This window comes from Astatotilapia calliptera, chromosome 23, assembly GCF_964374335.1.
Source record: "Astatotilapia calliptera chromosome 23, fAstCal68.1, whole genome shotgun sequence".
Classification (NCBI taxonomy): domain Eukaryota; kingdom Metazoa; phylum Chordata; class Actinopteri; order Cichliformes; family Cichlidae; genus Astatotilapia; species Astatotilapia calliptera.
In genome coordinates, this window is record NC_137443.1 from 13380507 (window position 1) to 13399672 (window position 19166).

At 43.6% G+C, this 19166-nt stretch overlaps 1 protein-coding gene across 1 annotated transcript in view; it reads left to right on the plus strand.

Moving 5' to 3' along the window:
* atp10a (ATPase phospholipid transporting 10A) overlaps positions 1-14064 on the plus strand; it is a 45150-nt gene extending 31086 nt beyond the window's left edge. The window contains exons 11-21 of the mRNA XM_026158503.2: positions 3114-3217; positions 3681-3807; positions 3896-4080; positions 5643-5991; positions 7770-7846; positions 8902-9027; positions 9119-9319; positions 10439-10519; positions 11023-11127; positions 12934-13121; positions 13297-14064. Of these exons, the coding sequence (XP_026014288.2) occupies positions 3114-3217; positions 3681-3807; positions 3896-4080; positions 5643-5991; positions 7770-7846; positions 8902-9027; positions 9119-9319; positions 10439-10519; positions 11023-11127; positions 12934-13121; positions 13297-13939 (2186 nt within the window). The 3' untranslated portion in view covers positions 13940-14064. The remainder of the gene's footprint in view (positions 1-3113; positions 3218-3680; positions 3808-3895; positions 4081-5642; positions 5992-7769; positions 7847-8901; positions 9028-9118; positions 9320-10438; positions 10520-11022; positions 11128-12933; positions 13122-13296) is intronic.
* The last annotated feature ends 5102 nt before the right edge of the window (positions 14065-19166 follow it).

Consider the following 19166-nt stretch of genomic DNA (forward strand, 5'->3'; position numbering starts at 1 on the left):
ATCTGGACACAGATGGCATCGACTTCTCACAAAGATGAAAAACAAAATGAAAAATGTTATAATGAGCCCCTAAATACACTGAGTCTACTATGTGTGGGAAGCACGAGTAGTAAGTGAATAAATCGAGTCGTAACTGTGTCAGTAGATGTTGGCATATCGTGGACTGCGTGTGTATCCTGCAACAGTGTTTACCACACTTTATACAAGCTTTCCTATTACGGCACAATTCCTTCACCGCATCATTTGCTCAGAAGTGTAAAAGTGCTCTGAAGTGCTTTTGTTTTCATGGACTGAATCAGTCGGTGCAGCAAACTGTCTTGGATCCCCTTCAGTAAGAGCATGCTGTCACGTTGTGCGAGTAATACATTTCTTTCACGTGCCTGCTTAGTGGCTCCCTCATGTTCATTAAAGGCATCTCAACACGGCTGCGTAAAAATGGCTCTCCAGCTGAAATGATCCTCCTACGCCGAATAAGGACTTGTTAACTGCAGCAGACAAATGGAGATGAGCCCACCCCCCAAACCTCGTTTTGGCATGTTTTCTTGCTGACATGTAATCTTATCCTTTGGAGAATTCTGAATTACAGTATGATTAATTGTATTGATTTTCCATCGTGCATCCCGTGCTGAGTCCTGCACACAGTGCTGGGTGCACAAGTTTTTCCGCTTACTTAAAATTCAGTTGCTCACAAAAACAGATCATACAGCCTAGTGTCCCAGTTGAGCAGCTTTAATGACCAGGGTTGCGTGTGTTTTCGTGCACACTTTGGTTCCCCATTGGGCAAAAGCAGCCAATTAGAGCTCAGCAGGCACCGGGCCTTCTCATAACCCAGAATGTCCATAATAGCTCCATTCAGGGGATGAGGGAGTTGTTCAGTGTCATTCTAATAACAGGACACGTGGAGGTGACAGACTGTAGACCTTTGGAGATGAAAGTGTGCCTGCAGACTCCTGTTTAGTAGTTGCACTGTGAAACTACATTTATTATTTATTCACACAATAAATAATTCATTTCAGCAATAAAAAAGGGCGTGTCAATCCCTGTCAGTAGGTCCCAGATTTGGATCTGAAAACAGCTGAAATCGAGGAAACTGTAAAGTTAAAATAAACAAATTGGTGTGGTGTCTGCAGTAAAGCAGGTATATTGGACTCTCGTGGTGAAAACGAGGCAGAGTCACTGTCAATTTAATAGTTGGTGTACGTTCCAGCCTTCGCCTGTAGTCGTGCAAGGTTGTGTTTCGTTTTTAGGGTGGCAGTCGTAGAGATAAAGAGCTTGGAGTACAGTCAAAAGGAGTCCGTTGAGGTGATTGTGGGTTCATGTAAGGATGCTGCTCAGAAGCCTCCCTTTTTTCAGGCACTCCCAACTGGAGGAGACACAGAGGTAGATCCGTATCCCATTGGGTAGATTATATCTCATCTGGGCTGGGAATGTCTCAGTGTCTTCCAGGAGGAACTGGAAACTGTTGCTGAGGAGAGAGACATCAAGAAAAGCAGCTTAGTTTTCTGCCAACGTGGCCCAACTTCAGAAAAGCGGACGATAACGGATGTTCAGTCAACTAACTTGCAGACATTTAGATGATCACCTGTCACCTCACTGGTCTACACTCATGCGGTAGCCCAGAAACATCGATTTCTTTATAATATATTATATATAGAACTAATCAAAACTAATCAAGCATCAGGAAGGCCATCAGGCATAAAATCTCTGCCAGTTCAAACATGTGGATCCATCCGCTGTAGAAATGAGGGCGCAGCCAAAAGTACTTTTATCCGATAGCCACACTAGCCGTCTGTTTAGGGGTCATTAAGGTAGCAGCTAGCAACTGTGGCTAATAATTAAATGATGACATAAAATTGGGAGTGAGGCTGCAAACGCTGTGATTCCTGCCCATCTGTAACAGTGTAATAGAAATTGTTAATTTAACAGTTGTTTGTTTCCAAAGTCACAAATAATTTTGCATTAGTAACTTTGATCAGACTACATCAGACAGATTGAAATGCATATATATATTTGCACTACCTTTTAGATTCTGAAAGTATTTGTTTCATAGAGATCTAATAGTTTTGTTAAAGTATATATTTTACAGTATCGATCTATGGCGTTGGTATCTGACAGAAAACAGCCTGTTTGTGTTTACAGTGGTCGGAGATGAGGTGAGCATTAAAATCATGTTGTCAGGCTTGACACAGCCGGGCTTCTTGTTGCAACCATATATGGTGCTATTTAAGGCACTTCAGCTTTGGCTTTACTCTTCAAAAGCAGCTCTGTCTATCTTTTATATACAGTCTGTGACACGAACTGTATATAAAAGACAGGGGAAAAATGCACCTCAGTTTTCTGACTGGAAACCGAAACATGATGTGAATTTCCACCTGTGTCTGGGAGCTTGTCTGCTCCCAGCAGCTGTTCATCAGAAAAGCAGAACTCACGCTGTGTTTTTGCTTTAGTTTTTTTCCTCCACAGCCAAAGAGAAAATAGACTGTTGGTGTAATTATAACTTCTTCATAACACAACTCGCTTTTAGCGGTGAATAAAAGCACTTAGTTTCGATTATTTCCTGACTTTCCGAGCTGGAACTGTTCGATCGCTGCCAGTTTTGTGCTAATTTGTTCCTTTCAGTAAAAATAATTTTGCGTGGCGGTGCATGTGAGGCTGTGCCTGCCAAGCTGTTGTGTTATTAGTGAGATTTCATGGCTGGCAATCAGAGTGTTGGCTGGTGCATCTGTGTCAGGAGACCCATAAGGCCAATCTGTTTGTGCGCCGCTCCCCTGCCAGAAAGATGGCCGAGGTGTTGCCAGAGAGGCGCTCCAGCAAGACGCTTTGAAACATCTTAGATAACTTCGAATGTTCAGTCGTTTTTAAATCATTTGGGCAGAAAATTGAAATAGATTAATTATATTTGCGAACGCCATAACCCAGATGCCGCTTAGTGAGCAATATGATGGCTTTACGTTGAGGTGTAGCATGCATGGTTAATTTAGGTGTGAGGACAGATGGCTTCTTGGATGAAGTCTTTTGTAATTTGGAACTAAAATGCTGAACCACTCATGCAAATTCCCCCAAAGCGAGAAAATCCCATCTCCGTTTATTTCTGTCCTTTTCTGTTTTTTAAGGAAACTCCAAAGGGAAACGTCAGAAAAAGATTGTCTGCAGGACCCAGCACTACCTGAATCTGTACGCTGCAGATGGACTTCGCACGCTGTGCATAGCAAAAAAGGTATGCAAGCACGGATCTGTAAACCTGAACAACTGCCCTCCATCATTAAACTGCTTTAAAAGGGGGACGGAGGTGGTGTGTCTCAGTGGCTTCTTGACAGGATGTGTTTGCAGCCCGGCGCAGATGATCACATGGACCAGCCCTTCCACAAGTGACATTCTTCGTGACTCAGCTGCAATCTGTGCCACTTTCCCAGGCTGTTAATTTATGCTCTCACAAGCTGGGCTCATTATATTCCTGCCTGTGCAGCGCCATCACCAAAGCAAAGCGATAAAACACCTTGTCAAGGTCTCACATTCTGTTATGGAGGATCCTGACACGTGTGTGTGTGTGTGTGTGTGTGTGTGTGTGTGTGTGTGTGTGTGTGTGTGTGTGTGTGTGTGTGTGTGTGTGTGTGTGTGTGTGTGTGTGTGTGTGTGTGTGTGTGTGTGTGTGTGTGTGTGTGTGTGTGTGTGTGTGTCAGATTCTGAGCAAAGAGGAGTACGCCTGCTGGCTGCAGCGGCACTTGGCGGCTGAGACGGCCATTCAGGGAAGGGAGGAGCTGCTCTTTGAGTCGGCCCTGCAGTTGGAGACGAACCTCCATCTTCTGGGTAGCTCTCAGTTACAGCTGAAACTGTTATTACGAATGTAATTACTCTAATGTTGGAGAGTTTGTCACAGACTTGCCTTCTCCTTCAGGAGCGACGGGCATTGAGGATCGGCTGCAGGACGGCGTGCCTGAAACTATAGCTTCCCTGCGGAAGGCGGGCCTACAGATATGGGTGCTGACGGGGGACAAACAGGAAACTGCTGTGAACATCGCGTACGCGTGCAAGCTGCTGGACCCCGAGGAGGAGCTCCTGACACTGAACGCTGACTCTCAGGTGAGCAGTAGCACCAGCCAGGTTTTAATAAACTCTGGTTTCCTAAACGTGGAGCGCTTTCACACCTGCACGCTGTAATTGGATTCTTGCTCATTTCCCCCTTGGTACCATTTGTTTTGGCACATGTGACTTCCTTGGTCACAAATAAACTCTGCAGCCACCGACTGCAAAGTGTACGCTATAGTCTTGAGCTAATCAAATGGCAGCAGATTCCTGTGTGAACAGTGGTGGTCTAAACAATCAGTGTGCCACCCAAGATTAGAAAGGTGAAAACGGAAAAAGTGGCTGCAATCAGCAACGCCAAATCACAACAACAGTCACCTCAAGGCGCTTTATATTGTAAGGTAGACCCAACAATCATATGACCCCCTATGACCAATCACTTTGGCGACAGTGGGAAGGAAAAACTCCTTTTTAACAGGAAGAAACCTCCAGCAGAACCAGGCGGCTATGTGCCGCGACCAGTTGGGGTGAGAAGAGGAAACTCCTCTGTCATGTGAGCATCTCAAGCTCCTGCAGTGATGAGTCACTGAAATGCCGGTAAAGACCGACCCCGGTCGTCTTTGCCTAACAACGTTTCAGAGGACGGAGTCTCAAGCCATTTGGATTCTTATTCACAGTCTAAATGTTTTTCTACAAAAGTGATCGGCTGCCTGAAGAGAATAACTGATTGCACAACTTACTGCATTCATTTTGCATTGCTCAAGAACATCGCCTGTGAAATTGCCAGCAAATAATTAGATTTATTATCAGATTTAATTCATTTATCCCAAAAATTGCAAATTGTGTCTTGCAGCATCCAAACACTGAACATAAGATTTAACAAAACAGCATAAATAAAGTATAATTACAGAGAAAAAAAAGAGCTCAATAGGTAACAAGCTGAGTGTACTGTTGTGGAATAAAGTTGGCTCATAAAGCAAACTAAAACTTGCTGAATGCATTAAAATATCTGCTCTAAACCCGACCGACCCGAGGACAGGCAGGAGATCTTTATTTTAGTTGCCAAAGTTTTAGCACAAACTGACAGCAGAATGGGTGAAAAACGCCCCACAGAGCACAGCGCAGAAAAAATGTGCTGGCCGCGAATCTCCTGTGGTGACGAGTCGGGTGGAAATGTACGACATGTGTCAAATCAACCTTCGGCTCCGCTGGTGGGATGACAAACAGCTAGTTTTGCGTTGGCATCATAGATTGTGTGTAAAGCGTTAGCACAGCGTTAGCATGCTGCTGTTGTAGAGCTTTGTTGTCAGACTCACAGCTGTGTGTTGTTGTTTTCTAGACCGAGCACAGGTTGATCTTTAGTGTCGCGTTCTTGTCCCTTTCTGGAATAAATCAGAATAAATCCTCATTCCAAAAGATGGAGATCGCTCATGTTTGTGTCTGATCTGACCCACCCTACATCATGTGTTTCTACTACAGACGTTTACTGTGTTTACAGTAAAGCCTTACACAGGATTTAAATTCATATTTGATCTTAAAGTATCCAAGCTCTAGAGCTCCGGAGATTGTTGCAGCTGAATTAACATGCCGTCCTGACGCTGAACTTCTCTGTGACCCAGGAGGCGTGCGCGCTGCTGCTGGAGGAGAGTTTACACTACATCCAGGCCAAATTCCTCTGCAGCCCATCAGGCCCAACCACCAAGAGCTTCAACACGAACTTCTCACCCTTTGACATCTACTCCTCTTCATCTCCGTCCTCCCAGTCCACTCCCTTCTTGGTGCACCGGCTGGGCCTGGTGATAGACGGGCGGACGTTGGCCTACGCCCTGGATAAGAGTTTGGAGGATAAGTTTCTGGCCGTTGCACGGAGCTGCCGTTCCGTGCTGTGCTGCCGGTCCACGCCGCTGCAGAAGAGCATGGTGGTCAAACTGGTGCGGAACAAGCTGAAGGTCATGACTCTGGCCATAGGTAAGGACCGGGTGAGCATATTCAGACACAGATGGGCCTGATTTTTAAAATCCCGTCACAAGCTCACTGCTGGACTTAAAGACAACTGACCTCACCCGGAGTAAAAACTAAACATTTGTCCTATCTCACGCTTACACGTGTTTATAGTTGCAGATATAAAAATGAGGCCTGTTAGGCTCTAACGTTGTGTTAAAGCATTCCTTAGCTTTGAACGGCGTAAACTGTGAGCTGTTGTCTTGAACCTTCAGGCTATCCCCAGTATGTAAGATCCCAGCAGCGTCCGGACAGATCAGAACGTGCCTGAGCTCTCGAGCACAGCTGCTAACCTGCTCGCAAATTGTTCCCAAATATTAACGAGCTTGGATGAGGGATTTTTTTTCTCAGCGTTGAAAGACATTTTTGGAACACACAGACTCTTCCAGACAAGTGTACAAGTGACTTTCCCCATCTTCATCTTACTCTTTAGCTGTTCTAACAAAGGCATGAATGCCATATTTTAATTGCAGTGTGCACACCTGAACCTGCCAGCCCTGAACATTCACTTTATTTACTTTATTCATTGCATCTTTACCTCATCGTGCAGCCAACTGGCTGCTGCACGGCTCCAGTGAAACTCCTGTATGTTCCTCCTGCCGTGATCTCCGTGTGAGCTGATTTTGAAATTTGCCTGAGATGGAGCTGCACCATTCATCATTCAGCCTCCGCTCTGAGTTATTCTTAGTATTTCTACACTTTCCCTACTGAAGCTGCAGCAGCAAAGAGGCGACGCGAGGACGTCACGGTGACCTGCGTTGGTCTTTTCTCTGTTTTCCATTTATTTGGTCCAGCTGCGCTCAGGAGGAGCAGGTTTTATTTGCCAGCGGGGCGTTTTTTTTTTTTCAGTCAGTGCTATGTTAGCTTTTGAGCTTTAATATCTTTCAGTACTTCAGTCTTATTATTCAGACGTGTCACACTTCACGAGCTGGTACGGAGCCTTACTCACATTATTTGTAATAATAATAAATCATGGCCTCCTCGGGCCACTCTAGGGTTTTAATGCAAGTATCTGACCAATAATATCGCTGCGCTGGGGTTAATTATACTAACACACTGTCCAGTTCTGGTGAGAAAAATTCAGGAATTTAATTTGGATGTTGCTGATCACTAATAAGCAGATACAATAACATCCAAACATGGTCACGTCTGGCTCCAGAAAAACTGATATGGCAGCAGCCGAAATGCACTCTGGTTATACTTTTCTGAAAAAGTCGTGATGGCACATTAATCACGTTGTTCCATCCCACTCACAAAAAAAAATCCAGCCTTGTGAATTCTCAGTGAAAAAGGAAAAAAGGAAAAAAAAATTCCAGCCAACTTCTATTTGAGTTCTTCTCACCACCTACCTTTCATTATCAGTCTGTGCTGCCACTGCGGTGCCATTGTGACAACAAAATCCTCCTCCCCTCCCACTCCACCACCTGTAGTGACAAAAAGAAGGGAAAACAAATTTATCCACACATCCGGAGACACCGCCTGTCGGCTGCCGCAGCAGGAAGGCCTCCGCCTCACGGGAGGCCGAGCTGCAGAGGTGGCGAACGGCACCGCAAGCGCGCGGCTCGTATAACGGCTGAGGAGTCTGTGAAAGCTTCACGTTCCTCTCGCAAACACTGGGCACGCCGGCTTCTCCATCTTGTCATCTTCACGCTCAATAAAGCCCCCCCCCCCCTTCTTATAAACTGATGTACCTCCTCCTTCTAACGGTCTATTTTCTCTCTTTCACTTCCCTACATTAATCACAGGAGATGGGGCCAATGACGTCAGCATGATCCAGGTCGCAGACGTGGGTGTGGGGATCTCAGGACAGGAAGGCATGCAGGTAAGGTGATGAATAGAGTGGCACATGGGGCGGAGAGGAGAGGTGGGTGATTTACGGTGGGCTGTAGGAAAAAAAAAAAAAAAAAAAAAAAGCAGCGCAGCCTGAGAGCTCCTGAGAGCGAGAAGAGCTGCAGATAAAAGATTGGGGAATTGGGAAGAGGGGGAGACACTAGCATTCTTTAGGGTTGTTAATGGCTTTTCATTACACTTAAGTGCGGTTTTTAGCCCACATCCATGACCATCCTCTAAATAGGATTGCCTGTGCTGTGCTGAGTCAGCAGGAAGGCCCTGTGTCCTGCAGAGAAGCAGCGCGGCGTGGACGCTCAGCTCCAAGGCCACAGCTGAGAGAGCATCTTCACGAAGAAAACCCTCCTCCCCTCCGCTCATTTACCTGCAGCACCCTGCTCCAGAGCTGTGCTCTTATGATGGAGATTCCCAATTAACTTCCAGGGGAGGCTTTGCTGGCACGCTGCTGTGTAGCACATCTGCTAAAGCCTCAGTATCCTGTCTTTAACCAATCCGCTGCATTAATTACCGTTAATCAAACTGCCACTTAATGAGACAGCGGTCACTCTCGGGGACTCCGCCGCACACCACGTGCTGAGACGCTCTTTACTGCGCCCCGAGCCTGCACGCGCTGCTGCGTTATCATTAGCGGACCATTCGTCTATTAGCGACGCGCTCCCTGTGTAGTCGTTAGGAGGGGTTATTGGAGCGCAGCAGAAGCGAGAGGCCTGCTGCTGTTTCTGTTGCTGACAGCCGAGAGGTGCCGTAAAGGGTTAGCGGCGGTGTTTATGATGTAAAAGCAGGGCTCAGTACTGGGAGTGTTTTACACGGTGATGGATGAGACTGACAGCTTCCTGCCGCGCTAACGGTGAATCCAAGGGGAGGCCAACTCGTTTACGAGTTATTGCTTTGGAAAGATTATACCCGCTAAAGATTCATTAAGAAGAGGCGAGAACAGTCAACGAGTAACTGCCTAATGTGTGCTCGTCTCGTGTACGTAGGAGAGAGGCGGCAGGAGACTGAACGTTTGGTTCTTGTGGTGTTCTGCAGGCAGTGATGGCAAGCGATTTTGCCCTCCCACGTTTCCGGTATCTCCAGAAGCTCCTGCTGGTACACGGGCACTGGTGCTACTCCCGCCTGGCTAACATGATCCTGTATTTCTTCTACAAGAATGCAGTAAGGCCCCTCCCAGCGCACACAGATCTGAGTCAGAAAGGATGAGGTGTTCTGCTTTTTCTCACTGCTTCCATCCCATTTGTTCCCTCAGATGTTTGTGGCGCTCATCTTCTGGTATCAGTTCTACTGTGGCTTCTCAGGTTCAGCCATGATTGACCAGTGGTATCTCATCTTCTTCAACCTGATGTTCTCTGCTTTCCCACAACTCATTACTGGCACTCTGGACAAAGACGTGTCAGCAGAGACTCTCCAACAACTACCTCAGCTCTACGTGAACGGCCAGAACTCCGAGGTGCGCTCCCTCCTAATGATCTGACAGCACATTTCAAATTTTTACTAAGAATATGGGGAAAAAAGAGAGTTCCACAGCCTGGGAGCAGAGCAGCTGAAAGCTCTGCTTCCCATGGTGGTGCAGTAGGTAGGGAGAAGTGCTAATTCTGGATTTAACAGGGAGACGGTGAAGATAAGCAAATATGGGAGAAATATGAGCGCTGCGTCTACAGCCAGTTAATACTCCCTCTATAGCATTTTAGATCAGCTGAAGGCTTTTTAGAGAGCTTTTACAAAAGTCTGATAAGAAGAAATTACAGTACACCAACCTAGAAGTGAAAAATGCATGAACTAGTTTTTCAGCATCACTCTAAGGCAGGATGTTTGTAGCTCTGTAGTGTAGTAAGTTTACACAAATTGCGGCTGTTTCAGGTGCTGAGTTATCTGTGAGCCAAAAGCTCAGACTGCTCTAAACGCTCAGTTCACACTACTACTGTTGACTCATATGAGAGAACAAATGTCCCTACTGTAGTTATCTCTGTCATAGAAGCCCCACCTTCTGTTTGTGAGAGGCAGCCAATCAGAACGATGTTAGCTTAAAGGCAAGTTGGCTTGAAATGAGGGGTTCCAGTGAGCCCTAAACTCTTAATCATGCAAAGTTCTCCACGATTTAGTCTAAGAATTAAACTTGGTATTACCATGAGGGTTTTTTTCCTCTCCCTGGCATAGGTGAAAGACTTCACTCTTTGCTCCAGAGAAAACCCAGTTTGTCAGTCTTGACTCAAAAGTCAAGAATAAGCTGGAATTCATTTTGCATGCTGCATAGATACCATTCAGTTTAGAAATCTACATTTTTCCTAAATAAAATGAATTTATGTTATAATATGCCATGATTTCTGTCATTAACCTTCGATTTCTAGCATAAATTTTAGCGTAAAGGTTAAAACTGTTGCGCTTCTTCATTGTTTTGATGGGTCATTAATTTTATTTCTGACCCAGAATTAATCAGGACTAGTTAACTGCTTCTGGTATCAAATGTAGGTAATAGAGACATTTTTATATGTGTTTTGAATATTTACATTTTTAACATTTTTCTTCTCTACAGTCACACTGATGCTGAGTGTCTGTGTTTATCCTGCAGGAATATAAGCCATATATGTTCTGGATGAACATGATTGATGCCTTCTACCAAAGTCTCGTCTGCTTCTTCATTCCTTACTTTGTAAGTGTCACGTCTGCCATTCGTCTTCACCAAGTTATTAGAGTTTTACCTTTGTATTGATTTGTTTTTTTTAGTGTTGATTTTAATGTTTTATCCTCTTTACATGGTTGTTAAAATGGATTCGTCAGCAATGAAATTTATTAATTCACAATTTATTTATTAATTTCTTCAAATTTTATTTAAAAAGAATGTTTTCAGTACAATGCATGAACCTGGAAGTGTTGTAGTGATTGCTAAGCTCACATTTTTATTTATACAAAACTGCAATATATTCAATATATATCAATAAATGCACAAAAAATGCTTAAAAATACAGAAATTCAGTGAGATCCTCCTATCGGTATGTAAGGTGTGGTCTTATGTTGTTTTGGTCGATTATCAGTTCTAGCAAGCACGTGTATTCACGTCGCTTTATGTTGTGTTGGGGAAAAAATTGACTAAAAGAACAAAAATCTGTTTTCTGTATATATTTTTTTAATGAAATGTTCTTCTATGCTACCCAGGCCTACGCTGACTCTGACGTGGACCTGTTTACATGGGGAACTCCCATCACCACCCTCGCCTTATTCACTATTCTGCTGCATTTGGGCACCGAGACCAAAACATGGGTAAGAAATCTGATTATAAAGCCAACAGATGACAGCAGCGATCCCTGATGTTTATTTAAAAATAAAAACAATTTTAAGCTCATAGTCAGTCTGCTTTGGATGGTTACAGCATTGTAATGCTCAAAATCTCTGCGGTGGAACATGAGTGGTGTTTCCAAAACCTCACTGTTGGCCTGTGATTATCATTCAATGGTAACACATTACAGGAACCTTTGTAATAAATTATAAAAATGATAGTTTTATGCAAAAAATTCATAAAATTCCATATTTTGTAACCATTTTTTTCATGGATTGGAAAATCAGCATCATAGAAATTTGCCAGACATGAACAATTTATTGATTTATTTTTGAAAACTTCTGTTTCATAACTTGTGAAAACAAAGTTGACATTTAGTTTAATTCCTGGATTCTGTCATATGTAGCTTTAACATACTACTTTAACCCGTTTAATTCTGTTATTTATCACCAAGACCACATTAATCACGTAGTGTACATATTTACGACTTTTATTGTGAAAGGCAAAAGAAGCCTAAAACAAACTGGGTTTCCGGTAGAGTCTGTACAGGAGGTGGATATAGAGCAAAATTGAGTATTTTGGTCTAAGTAACCCAAAATGTGATGTCCACATATATGGACGCCAGGTCCGAGGAGGTTAAGCAGAGATTTGAAGTTGTGCAGAAGATGGAACAAAGACTAGAAAACGTCAGAAACAAACCCCATGTTTTTCCCAGGGTGAGACCAGCCTCGCTCGAAACTGAACCAGGCAGCCAGAGATCAGAGCTTAGACTTGGAGTGCTATAAACTCCAGTTACAACTCATCACAGCGTGCCAACACCTTACACCGCCAGAGAGCTCAGACATGATGCTCATAAACTGTTGAAATTTATGACTTTGCCCTGAGTCCGAGTCTTCTCCATCATCTCTGTGGCTGTAAATTCAGCCTGATGAGGGTTTTTTTTTTTTCTTTCTTTTTTTTAAACACGTGGGAAGAGTGTCCTTTTTACTTACTGCCTTCATGGACATGACTGCCCCTCATTTAGAGGCGCTTTCATTAAAAGGAGCACGATGGAAGGTACACTTCCACACACTCGGATGGCAGGCCCTTCATTTCCTCACTGCTCAGGAACATAATGCATGCCTGATTGGTAAACTGGTGTGAAAGTCAATTAAAGGTAGGTAGGTGACAGCAGCCCCCCCTCCTCCCCCAAAATACAGAAGCTGTGAGGCTGTAATTAATTACGTGTGTTAGTACAACACTTCAGTGAGCCATCGTACACGATTCACTGTGTCAGACGTCTCATCAGCCAATCATCTCCAGGATGCAACATGAGGAGTTTTTTCCCCTCGCTGACTAAACTCATTTTAGGGCACGAGAAGACGGTTTCGCATCCACACTTCTGTCTTTCCGCCTGGAGGAAACTTCTTTAATGTCGCCTAAATGTACAGCAAGCTTTAGCTTCCAGTCACGTTTGCCTTCATTTTAATATATATGTTAACAATATTTTGCAGGCAGTAAATCAAATCACTGTGTATCCCTTATAGAGAAATTGAGAGTCTTATATAAAAACAGTGTTATATTAGTATTTCCGTGTCATTGTATATTCAGTACCGGTGCGTGTTCTGCGCTACAAGCGAACTTGGTGAGATCTGATTATTCGCATGTGAAAAATCGAGCTTTGTTTGAAAAAATAACGACAGTAAAATTACATGGTTGGTGTGAACGCCTGCGTTAAGAATAGGTGTGTAACGTCTTATGATTTTAAGTTTCTGTTACTGTTTCTCATCCTCGTGTCCTTCCCCCTGCAGACGTGGATGAGCTGGATGTCGATCGCCTTCAGTATCGCCTTATTCTTCACCGTGGCGCTGTGCTACAACGCCTCCTGTCCCGCCTGCTACTCTCCTTCCAACCCCTACTGGACCATGCAGAGGCTGCTGCAGGAGCCTCTCTTCTACCTGCTGTGCTTCATCACGCCCATCGCTGCGCTGCTGCCTCGGTACACCGTGTTCAGTTTGTGGATGAGTGAAAACACAAGCCTGTTTTTCAAATATTTATGATCCGAGTGCTGAATTGCGTCTGTTATTGATACCAGATGCCTTTCATGTTTATCCCAGCCGCCTGGCGATCTTCGGTGGAGCGATGCTGATGTCAGTCTCTGTTTTACTTTTCAGATTTTTCTACAGGGCGTGTCAAGGCACGCTGTTCCCAAGCCCAGTCCAACTTGGAAGGCAGTTGGATAAACTCCCCGCTGACATCCGCAGGAACATCCTTAGCCTGAGTCGGGTCAAGGTGGGGTCGCCGCTCTGCCCCAAGCTTCCTTTCCTGTCCCTCGCTAAGGCCTCGCCTAAAGGTTACTATAAAAAGGATGGGAGGAGCGTCTCTGGCTCAAAACAGGGGCCTCTATTACAAACAGATGAAGCAAAGAGAAGCCCGCTGCAGCCCACAGACAGCGATATGCACCTTTCAGATCTCTATACACCAGCTCCGTCAGAAGTAGACACCCTTCCCTACACCAAAGACAACCCCGCCCTGTCAGGGGAGCTGCAGACTTCTTCTGCCGCAGACTCTGAGCATCTCAATAAGACTATAGAGCCGTCAGATGTCAATCTGTCCAGCTGTGTCACCTCCACACCTCTGCCCGCTCAGGCAGACAGCGTGCAGCTGAGCATGCCCCCCGACGGAGCCTCGCAGTGCGTCAGATACACGAGGAACTCAGAGGAAAGACTCAAATCTGAGCACGCCGTCAGTTCGGCACACAGGACAGAGCAACCGACAGAACGGCCGCTGCAGGCCGCTTCCTTCAGTCTTAACTAGGAATTCAATTGCACAATAGTTTGTTTGTTTTTTAAAGATCTAATTATATTTTTCAAGCAGATTCTTTTATGAAACATGCAAAGAGGTACTTTATATTTTGGATGTAAATCTAAAGCAGAGATATTTTTGCCTTTTGGGAGATTTATTTTTCTGATACTGGGAAACTTAAAGTTCACACAGAAACATCTCAGTACTCTGTCAGGTCTTCATGAAAAGAAGAGCAGAGAGATTCCACCGTGATATGGTACCCAGTTCGTTCTTTCAGCTTGGCCTGTAAATGCACCAAAACCGGGATCGGAGCCGTTCGTGGCCTCGAATCGGTGCTGACGAGGAAAGAAGTTCCCGTACTTTACTTATACTTAATGGCCACGCAGAAGCATATTTCTGTGAGGACTTCCATGCAGATGATACCAAAGGTTTATATTCAAGTGCAGCAAGTTGTGGTGCTGGCTCTGTGCACATTTTCTTCTTCTTGTTGGATCGGGAAACATAGAGGTCCGTTTCTAGCTGTTCTCTTGCACAGTAAATTCTTCTAAATTATAGTTATTAGAGCTGTTGGCTGTAAAGTTATTTGTGCATTATGACCAAGAAATCGCCATTTCAGTCTTTATGCACTAAGAATCCACCAGGAATTATGCTGTGTGTATGTGTGGGTGCGTGCGTGTGTGTGTTTGTTTCTACAGGGTTAAGACTTGGTTTGAAATGGTTAGCGTTAGGATTATGTTCAGATTAGGGTTCGGGTTAGACGTTTAGCTGGGCCATGGAATACGCTACATCCTCGCAAAAGCAAAACTCTGTGTGTGTGTGTGTGTGTGTGTGTGTGTGTGTGTGTGTGTGTGTGTGTGTGTGTGTGTGTGTGTGTGTGTTTATCCAATGACTCATTGGATCTCTTTTAAGAGCCAGTTCCGCATAAATGTAGATTTGCTAACTGTTGCCAAGAGTTGAGGTCAATCCGGTTTCCATGACTCTGTCAAATATAAAGCTGAAGTCGGAGGCGTTATTTTCTAAAAAAAAATAAATTAATAATAATAATTTTTAAAACCTGCTTTCCAGCATCTCTAAAGCTCATTAATTAACATTTCATAACATCTCCTTTCTTTCATTTTTGTAATCACCATATCATAAAGATAATGTATGTATCATTGCTAGCGGTTAGCTGCTTCTGTCTTCACCTTCATGTACTGAACCCGTCACTTGTCAGCCTCCATCCGAGTGAAAACCCTCCTCTGTGTGTCTGCGCAGATGTTTTGCAGATGTCTTCTCATCTGCATCCTTTACAGTTTTACTAGGAAGCACTTTAAAAGCCCCATTTTGCTTTTAGCTTTTCAGTTTTTAAACACCACGTTTACAGTTGGATATTTTTACCTTAAGCTGTTTCCCTCTGCTCTTCGACTTTATACACAGCTAAGCTAACGCTATCATAAGAAGCAGGATTTTTGCTACCGTAAGCTTTTTTTTTTTTTTGTCTTGTTTTTTTTTTTAGTCTGACTTTAATCATGTTTGATCTTTGGCCCTGTGCGAGTAACATAGTAGCATTTAACTAAATGCGATCTTAAAACTGGAATTATTCTGACAAAGATTTATATCTTCATAAGCAACGACCAGTACTCAGAACAGGAGGTCTTGGCCTGTGCAAGTGTCCTGACTCCAACACAAACATGAGAGAGAAGGATTAAATTTCTTTTGTTTGTGAGAAACAGCCAGTTGGAAAGAGTTTCAGAGTAGAAACTGGGCGATCGATGCCCAGAATAAGAAAAAAGGGGCATTATTTTGAACTTTTACTCATGAAAAGCTAGGCTAACGCTAATGAGTGAAATAGTAAATACATAAAGCTGAGCATAACAGAGGCACCGCTTAGTCTGTGCAAGTCCCCTTTTTCCATTCATGTCATGTGTTTAGTTTATCTGAAGCCCATCTGAGGTTTTTTTTTTTTTTTTTTTTTCCTAAAGCTGTAAACCAAATCCTCGGGGCTCAGTCTGTCCCAGATCTTAAAGAGACTGCTTTAAGTTTGCACTTTGAAAGCTTTCAGTCGCTGAGTGTCGTCGGTGCTGCAAGGAGAGCGGGAGCTTTGCACCCCTCTTACCTTTGCAGACACTTTGATGCGTTCCTCCAGTTTATGGTTGAGCATTTAAAGCAGCAGCACCTTTTTAACATTTTCTGAAGGGCGTGTCTCATTCCAGGATGTTTTTGTAAAGAGTTCAACTTTTGCCAAAGGTCATCTATATATTCTACGTGCCTTAACACTGGATAAGAAATGAGAAATGTGCTCGTGATGCTGATTCTGTTTGTTTAATGATGATGGAGCATATATTCGGAGGCTGCAGGCTCTGTGGTTTCTCTCCACCTGTCCTTTTGCACATGGTGCTTGTTCCATTGGCATGCTGTTGTCTGCAGTCTGTTCGCTTTGTTTCAGAGGTTCTGTCATTTGGGGTGTTGCACTTTGTGTGCCAGGCTGAAGCTTAAGTGTTTCTGCGATCCTACACACACACTGTCACACAGCGTATCTGAGCATATTCAATATTTTTCTCCTTATGTTTCTTTTGGTTGCTGCATCGGCCGAATGTGAGCTTCACTGTTTGAATGGTTTCGCTCTCAATGCTGATCAGCCACAGCATTAAAACGTTTTTTAAAAACCACAATTATTTTGAAGCACAGTAGTTTTCGAAAAGTCAATGAGACATTGAGTCTTCATGTTAAAATAGCTGCCAGGTTAATGGGATGTGAGATGGGTTATTGTTGTTGACCGAGACCAGAAAAACAGCAAGTCGCTCCACTTTCACTAAATTAATTTAGGAAGACATCGAAGCGTTCAAGGTGTTAAACTCTGCCACTGCCAGCTGGTGAAGCCGTGTTTCTACCAATCAGATCTGTTTTTTATGTTGTGGCTGATCAGTATATTGAAAGGTATTGATCAGAGATTTTGGGATAAACACTGAAAAGCTGCAGCCGGTCACCAACGTAGAAGAACTGTTTTAGGTTTTTATTAATATTCCACATTTTTATCAGTTCTTTGGCCTTTGTGCAACTGGAAAGTTTCTGTACATGGCTACTTTTGAACAAAATAAAAATGCTAAAGAATTTATTTATGCTTTCCTGGTCTTATTAATATACATTGACTTATATTATGTATAGCAGACTTGCCCACTATAAACGTGAAACCAGTGAGCCATTGATCATACCGTAGATAATTCTCCTTTCTGACTTGCATAATTGCCATAATTTACTAAATTAAGTTTAAATTTTATTCAACAAAAGCTGAAACTTTTGACTGAGGTCATAAGGACATCAGGAAAGTGTTTACTGGGGTCCCAGACTGAGGGAGATGTGCACTATTTTCCCCTTACACTTCAATTCAATTTCAAGTTTTGTATAACCTGAGTCGCCCCCTGCTGGCCGTTAGAAAGAATGCAGGTACTCCCACATTAGCATCGCCAGCTTTTTATTCTACCTTTGTAGTTTTGGTAGGAAAATCCTGATTCAAAGTAGAGTCTAACAGTCATCCTCAGAAACATGACTGTTGGGGGTTTTGTGTGTTTTTTGTTTGTTTGTTTTAAAGCTCATCTTCCGTTTCCTTCTCTGGATCCATGTGCTGTACAGTGTCCTCAAATTAATGACCGTCGCAGCACTTTCTCCTCGGACACTGAGATAGTGATGACTCCTTCCCTCATCAGCTGTTTTTTTGTTTGTTTGTTTGTTTTTCTGCCTACGCATGAAGGTGTGACTTTGAGCAAAGCTTTTGTTTTTTTGGGTTGGATTGCTGATAAGTAACATGGGTGTCCGTGGATCAGAAGGTACAGCGGGTCCTCCACTCTGTGTTTCGTTCCCCAGCTCATATCCTTGGGCAAAATACTGAACCCCGAGTTTCCCCTGATTCATCCACGAGTGTGTGAATGTTAGGTTAAACGTGTTTAAGGTGAATGGGTGAATAAGATTTGTAGTAAGAAAGTGCTTTAAGTGTTCAAATAGAGTAGAAAAGCACAGAAGTACCAATCCATGTACAGTAAAACTGACTTTTGTCAGTTTTATGATGATAATTAATGTAAAAGATTGATATTATCATTAAACAGCTCCACTTGGATTTGAAGACTTACTCTAATTACTTTTTAAATCACCTGCACAACGATGCTCATTCGCAAGTTAATAGAGTTTGATTAGATTTTTTATCATAAAGGAGCTCCATTGATTGTGGCCATTAAAGAGGCCCAGGCCCTCTGCGTGACCCGTAGTTTTAACGAGCTTAAATCAGACTATTTTCAATTTCCCTAGCTGCCTCGTATATATAACGTGGTCCTCAGCAGTCAGAGACCTGGATCGTGGGAGTGATGATGCTTTAAGAGCCTCTCCTTTTCCACTCCTTTCTTCCATAGATGTTTTGTTCATTTGCACCAGTGAGGATATGCAATGCATCATTTCTGGTCGCAAATAATAAATGAAGGATTTTTAAAAAAAAAATTTTTTATTGTGAGCCAGGGCCATCTGTCTTCCAGTTGGTGGAGGCATTGCGAGGCTCCGTTCTGCTCTGTCACGTAGGAGTGGCTCAGAAAAAGCATTATTGCACTTTTTCAGTCTAACTTCCCACTGACACAGGAAGCCTGCCAAACGAAACAGCAGGGACACCAATAAACACCACACAGAGATAGACAAACACCTACGAGTAGTTCAGGGTCTTTGGTTCACCTGAGAGTAAACTGTGTGAGGAAACACTACAAGAAAAACATGACTAAGAAACCTATTTATGGGTTAATTCTTACACTTTTAATAGTAGTTTTTAGAAAAGTCCTTTGGATGATTTTTCCATTCATGCTTAAATTTTTCAGACCTTTATTTGGGTCCGGGTCATAGAAGCATATGTTTAAGAGGGTTTCCAGGGTTTCCTCTCACTCGGACAACCAGAAGCATCTTACATCAGAGGCCCCACGGTGGCATCAGGGTCAGATGCTGAACCTCTCCACCTGGCTCACATCAGCGTGGAGTAGCTGATCTACTCGGGGCCCCTCCCGGATGACAGGACTCCTCACTTGTCCCTTAGTGAGGGGTGCTTGTGTTTGAGATGCTTTAATTCTTCTAGTCATTACTCAGAACTCGTGGCCACAGTGACTCCCCGTGAATTGTGTAATAGAGTAGTAATAGGCAGTAGAGTCTCTCCAGGCAATCCCGTCTTGGTTGAGGAGGCAGGCTAAGAATGATGCAGTATCATAATTGATATCCATCTATTTATTTTTTTTAC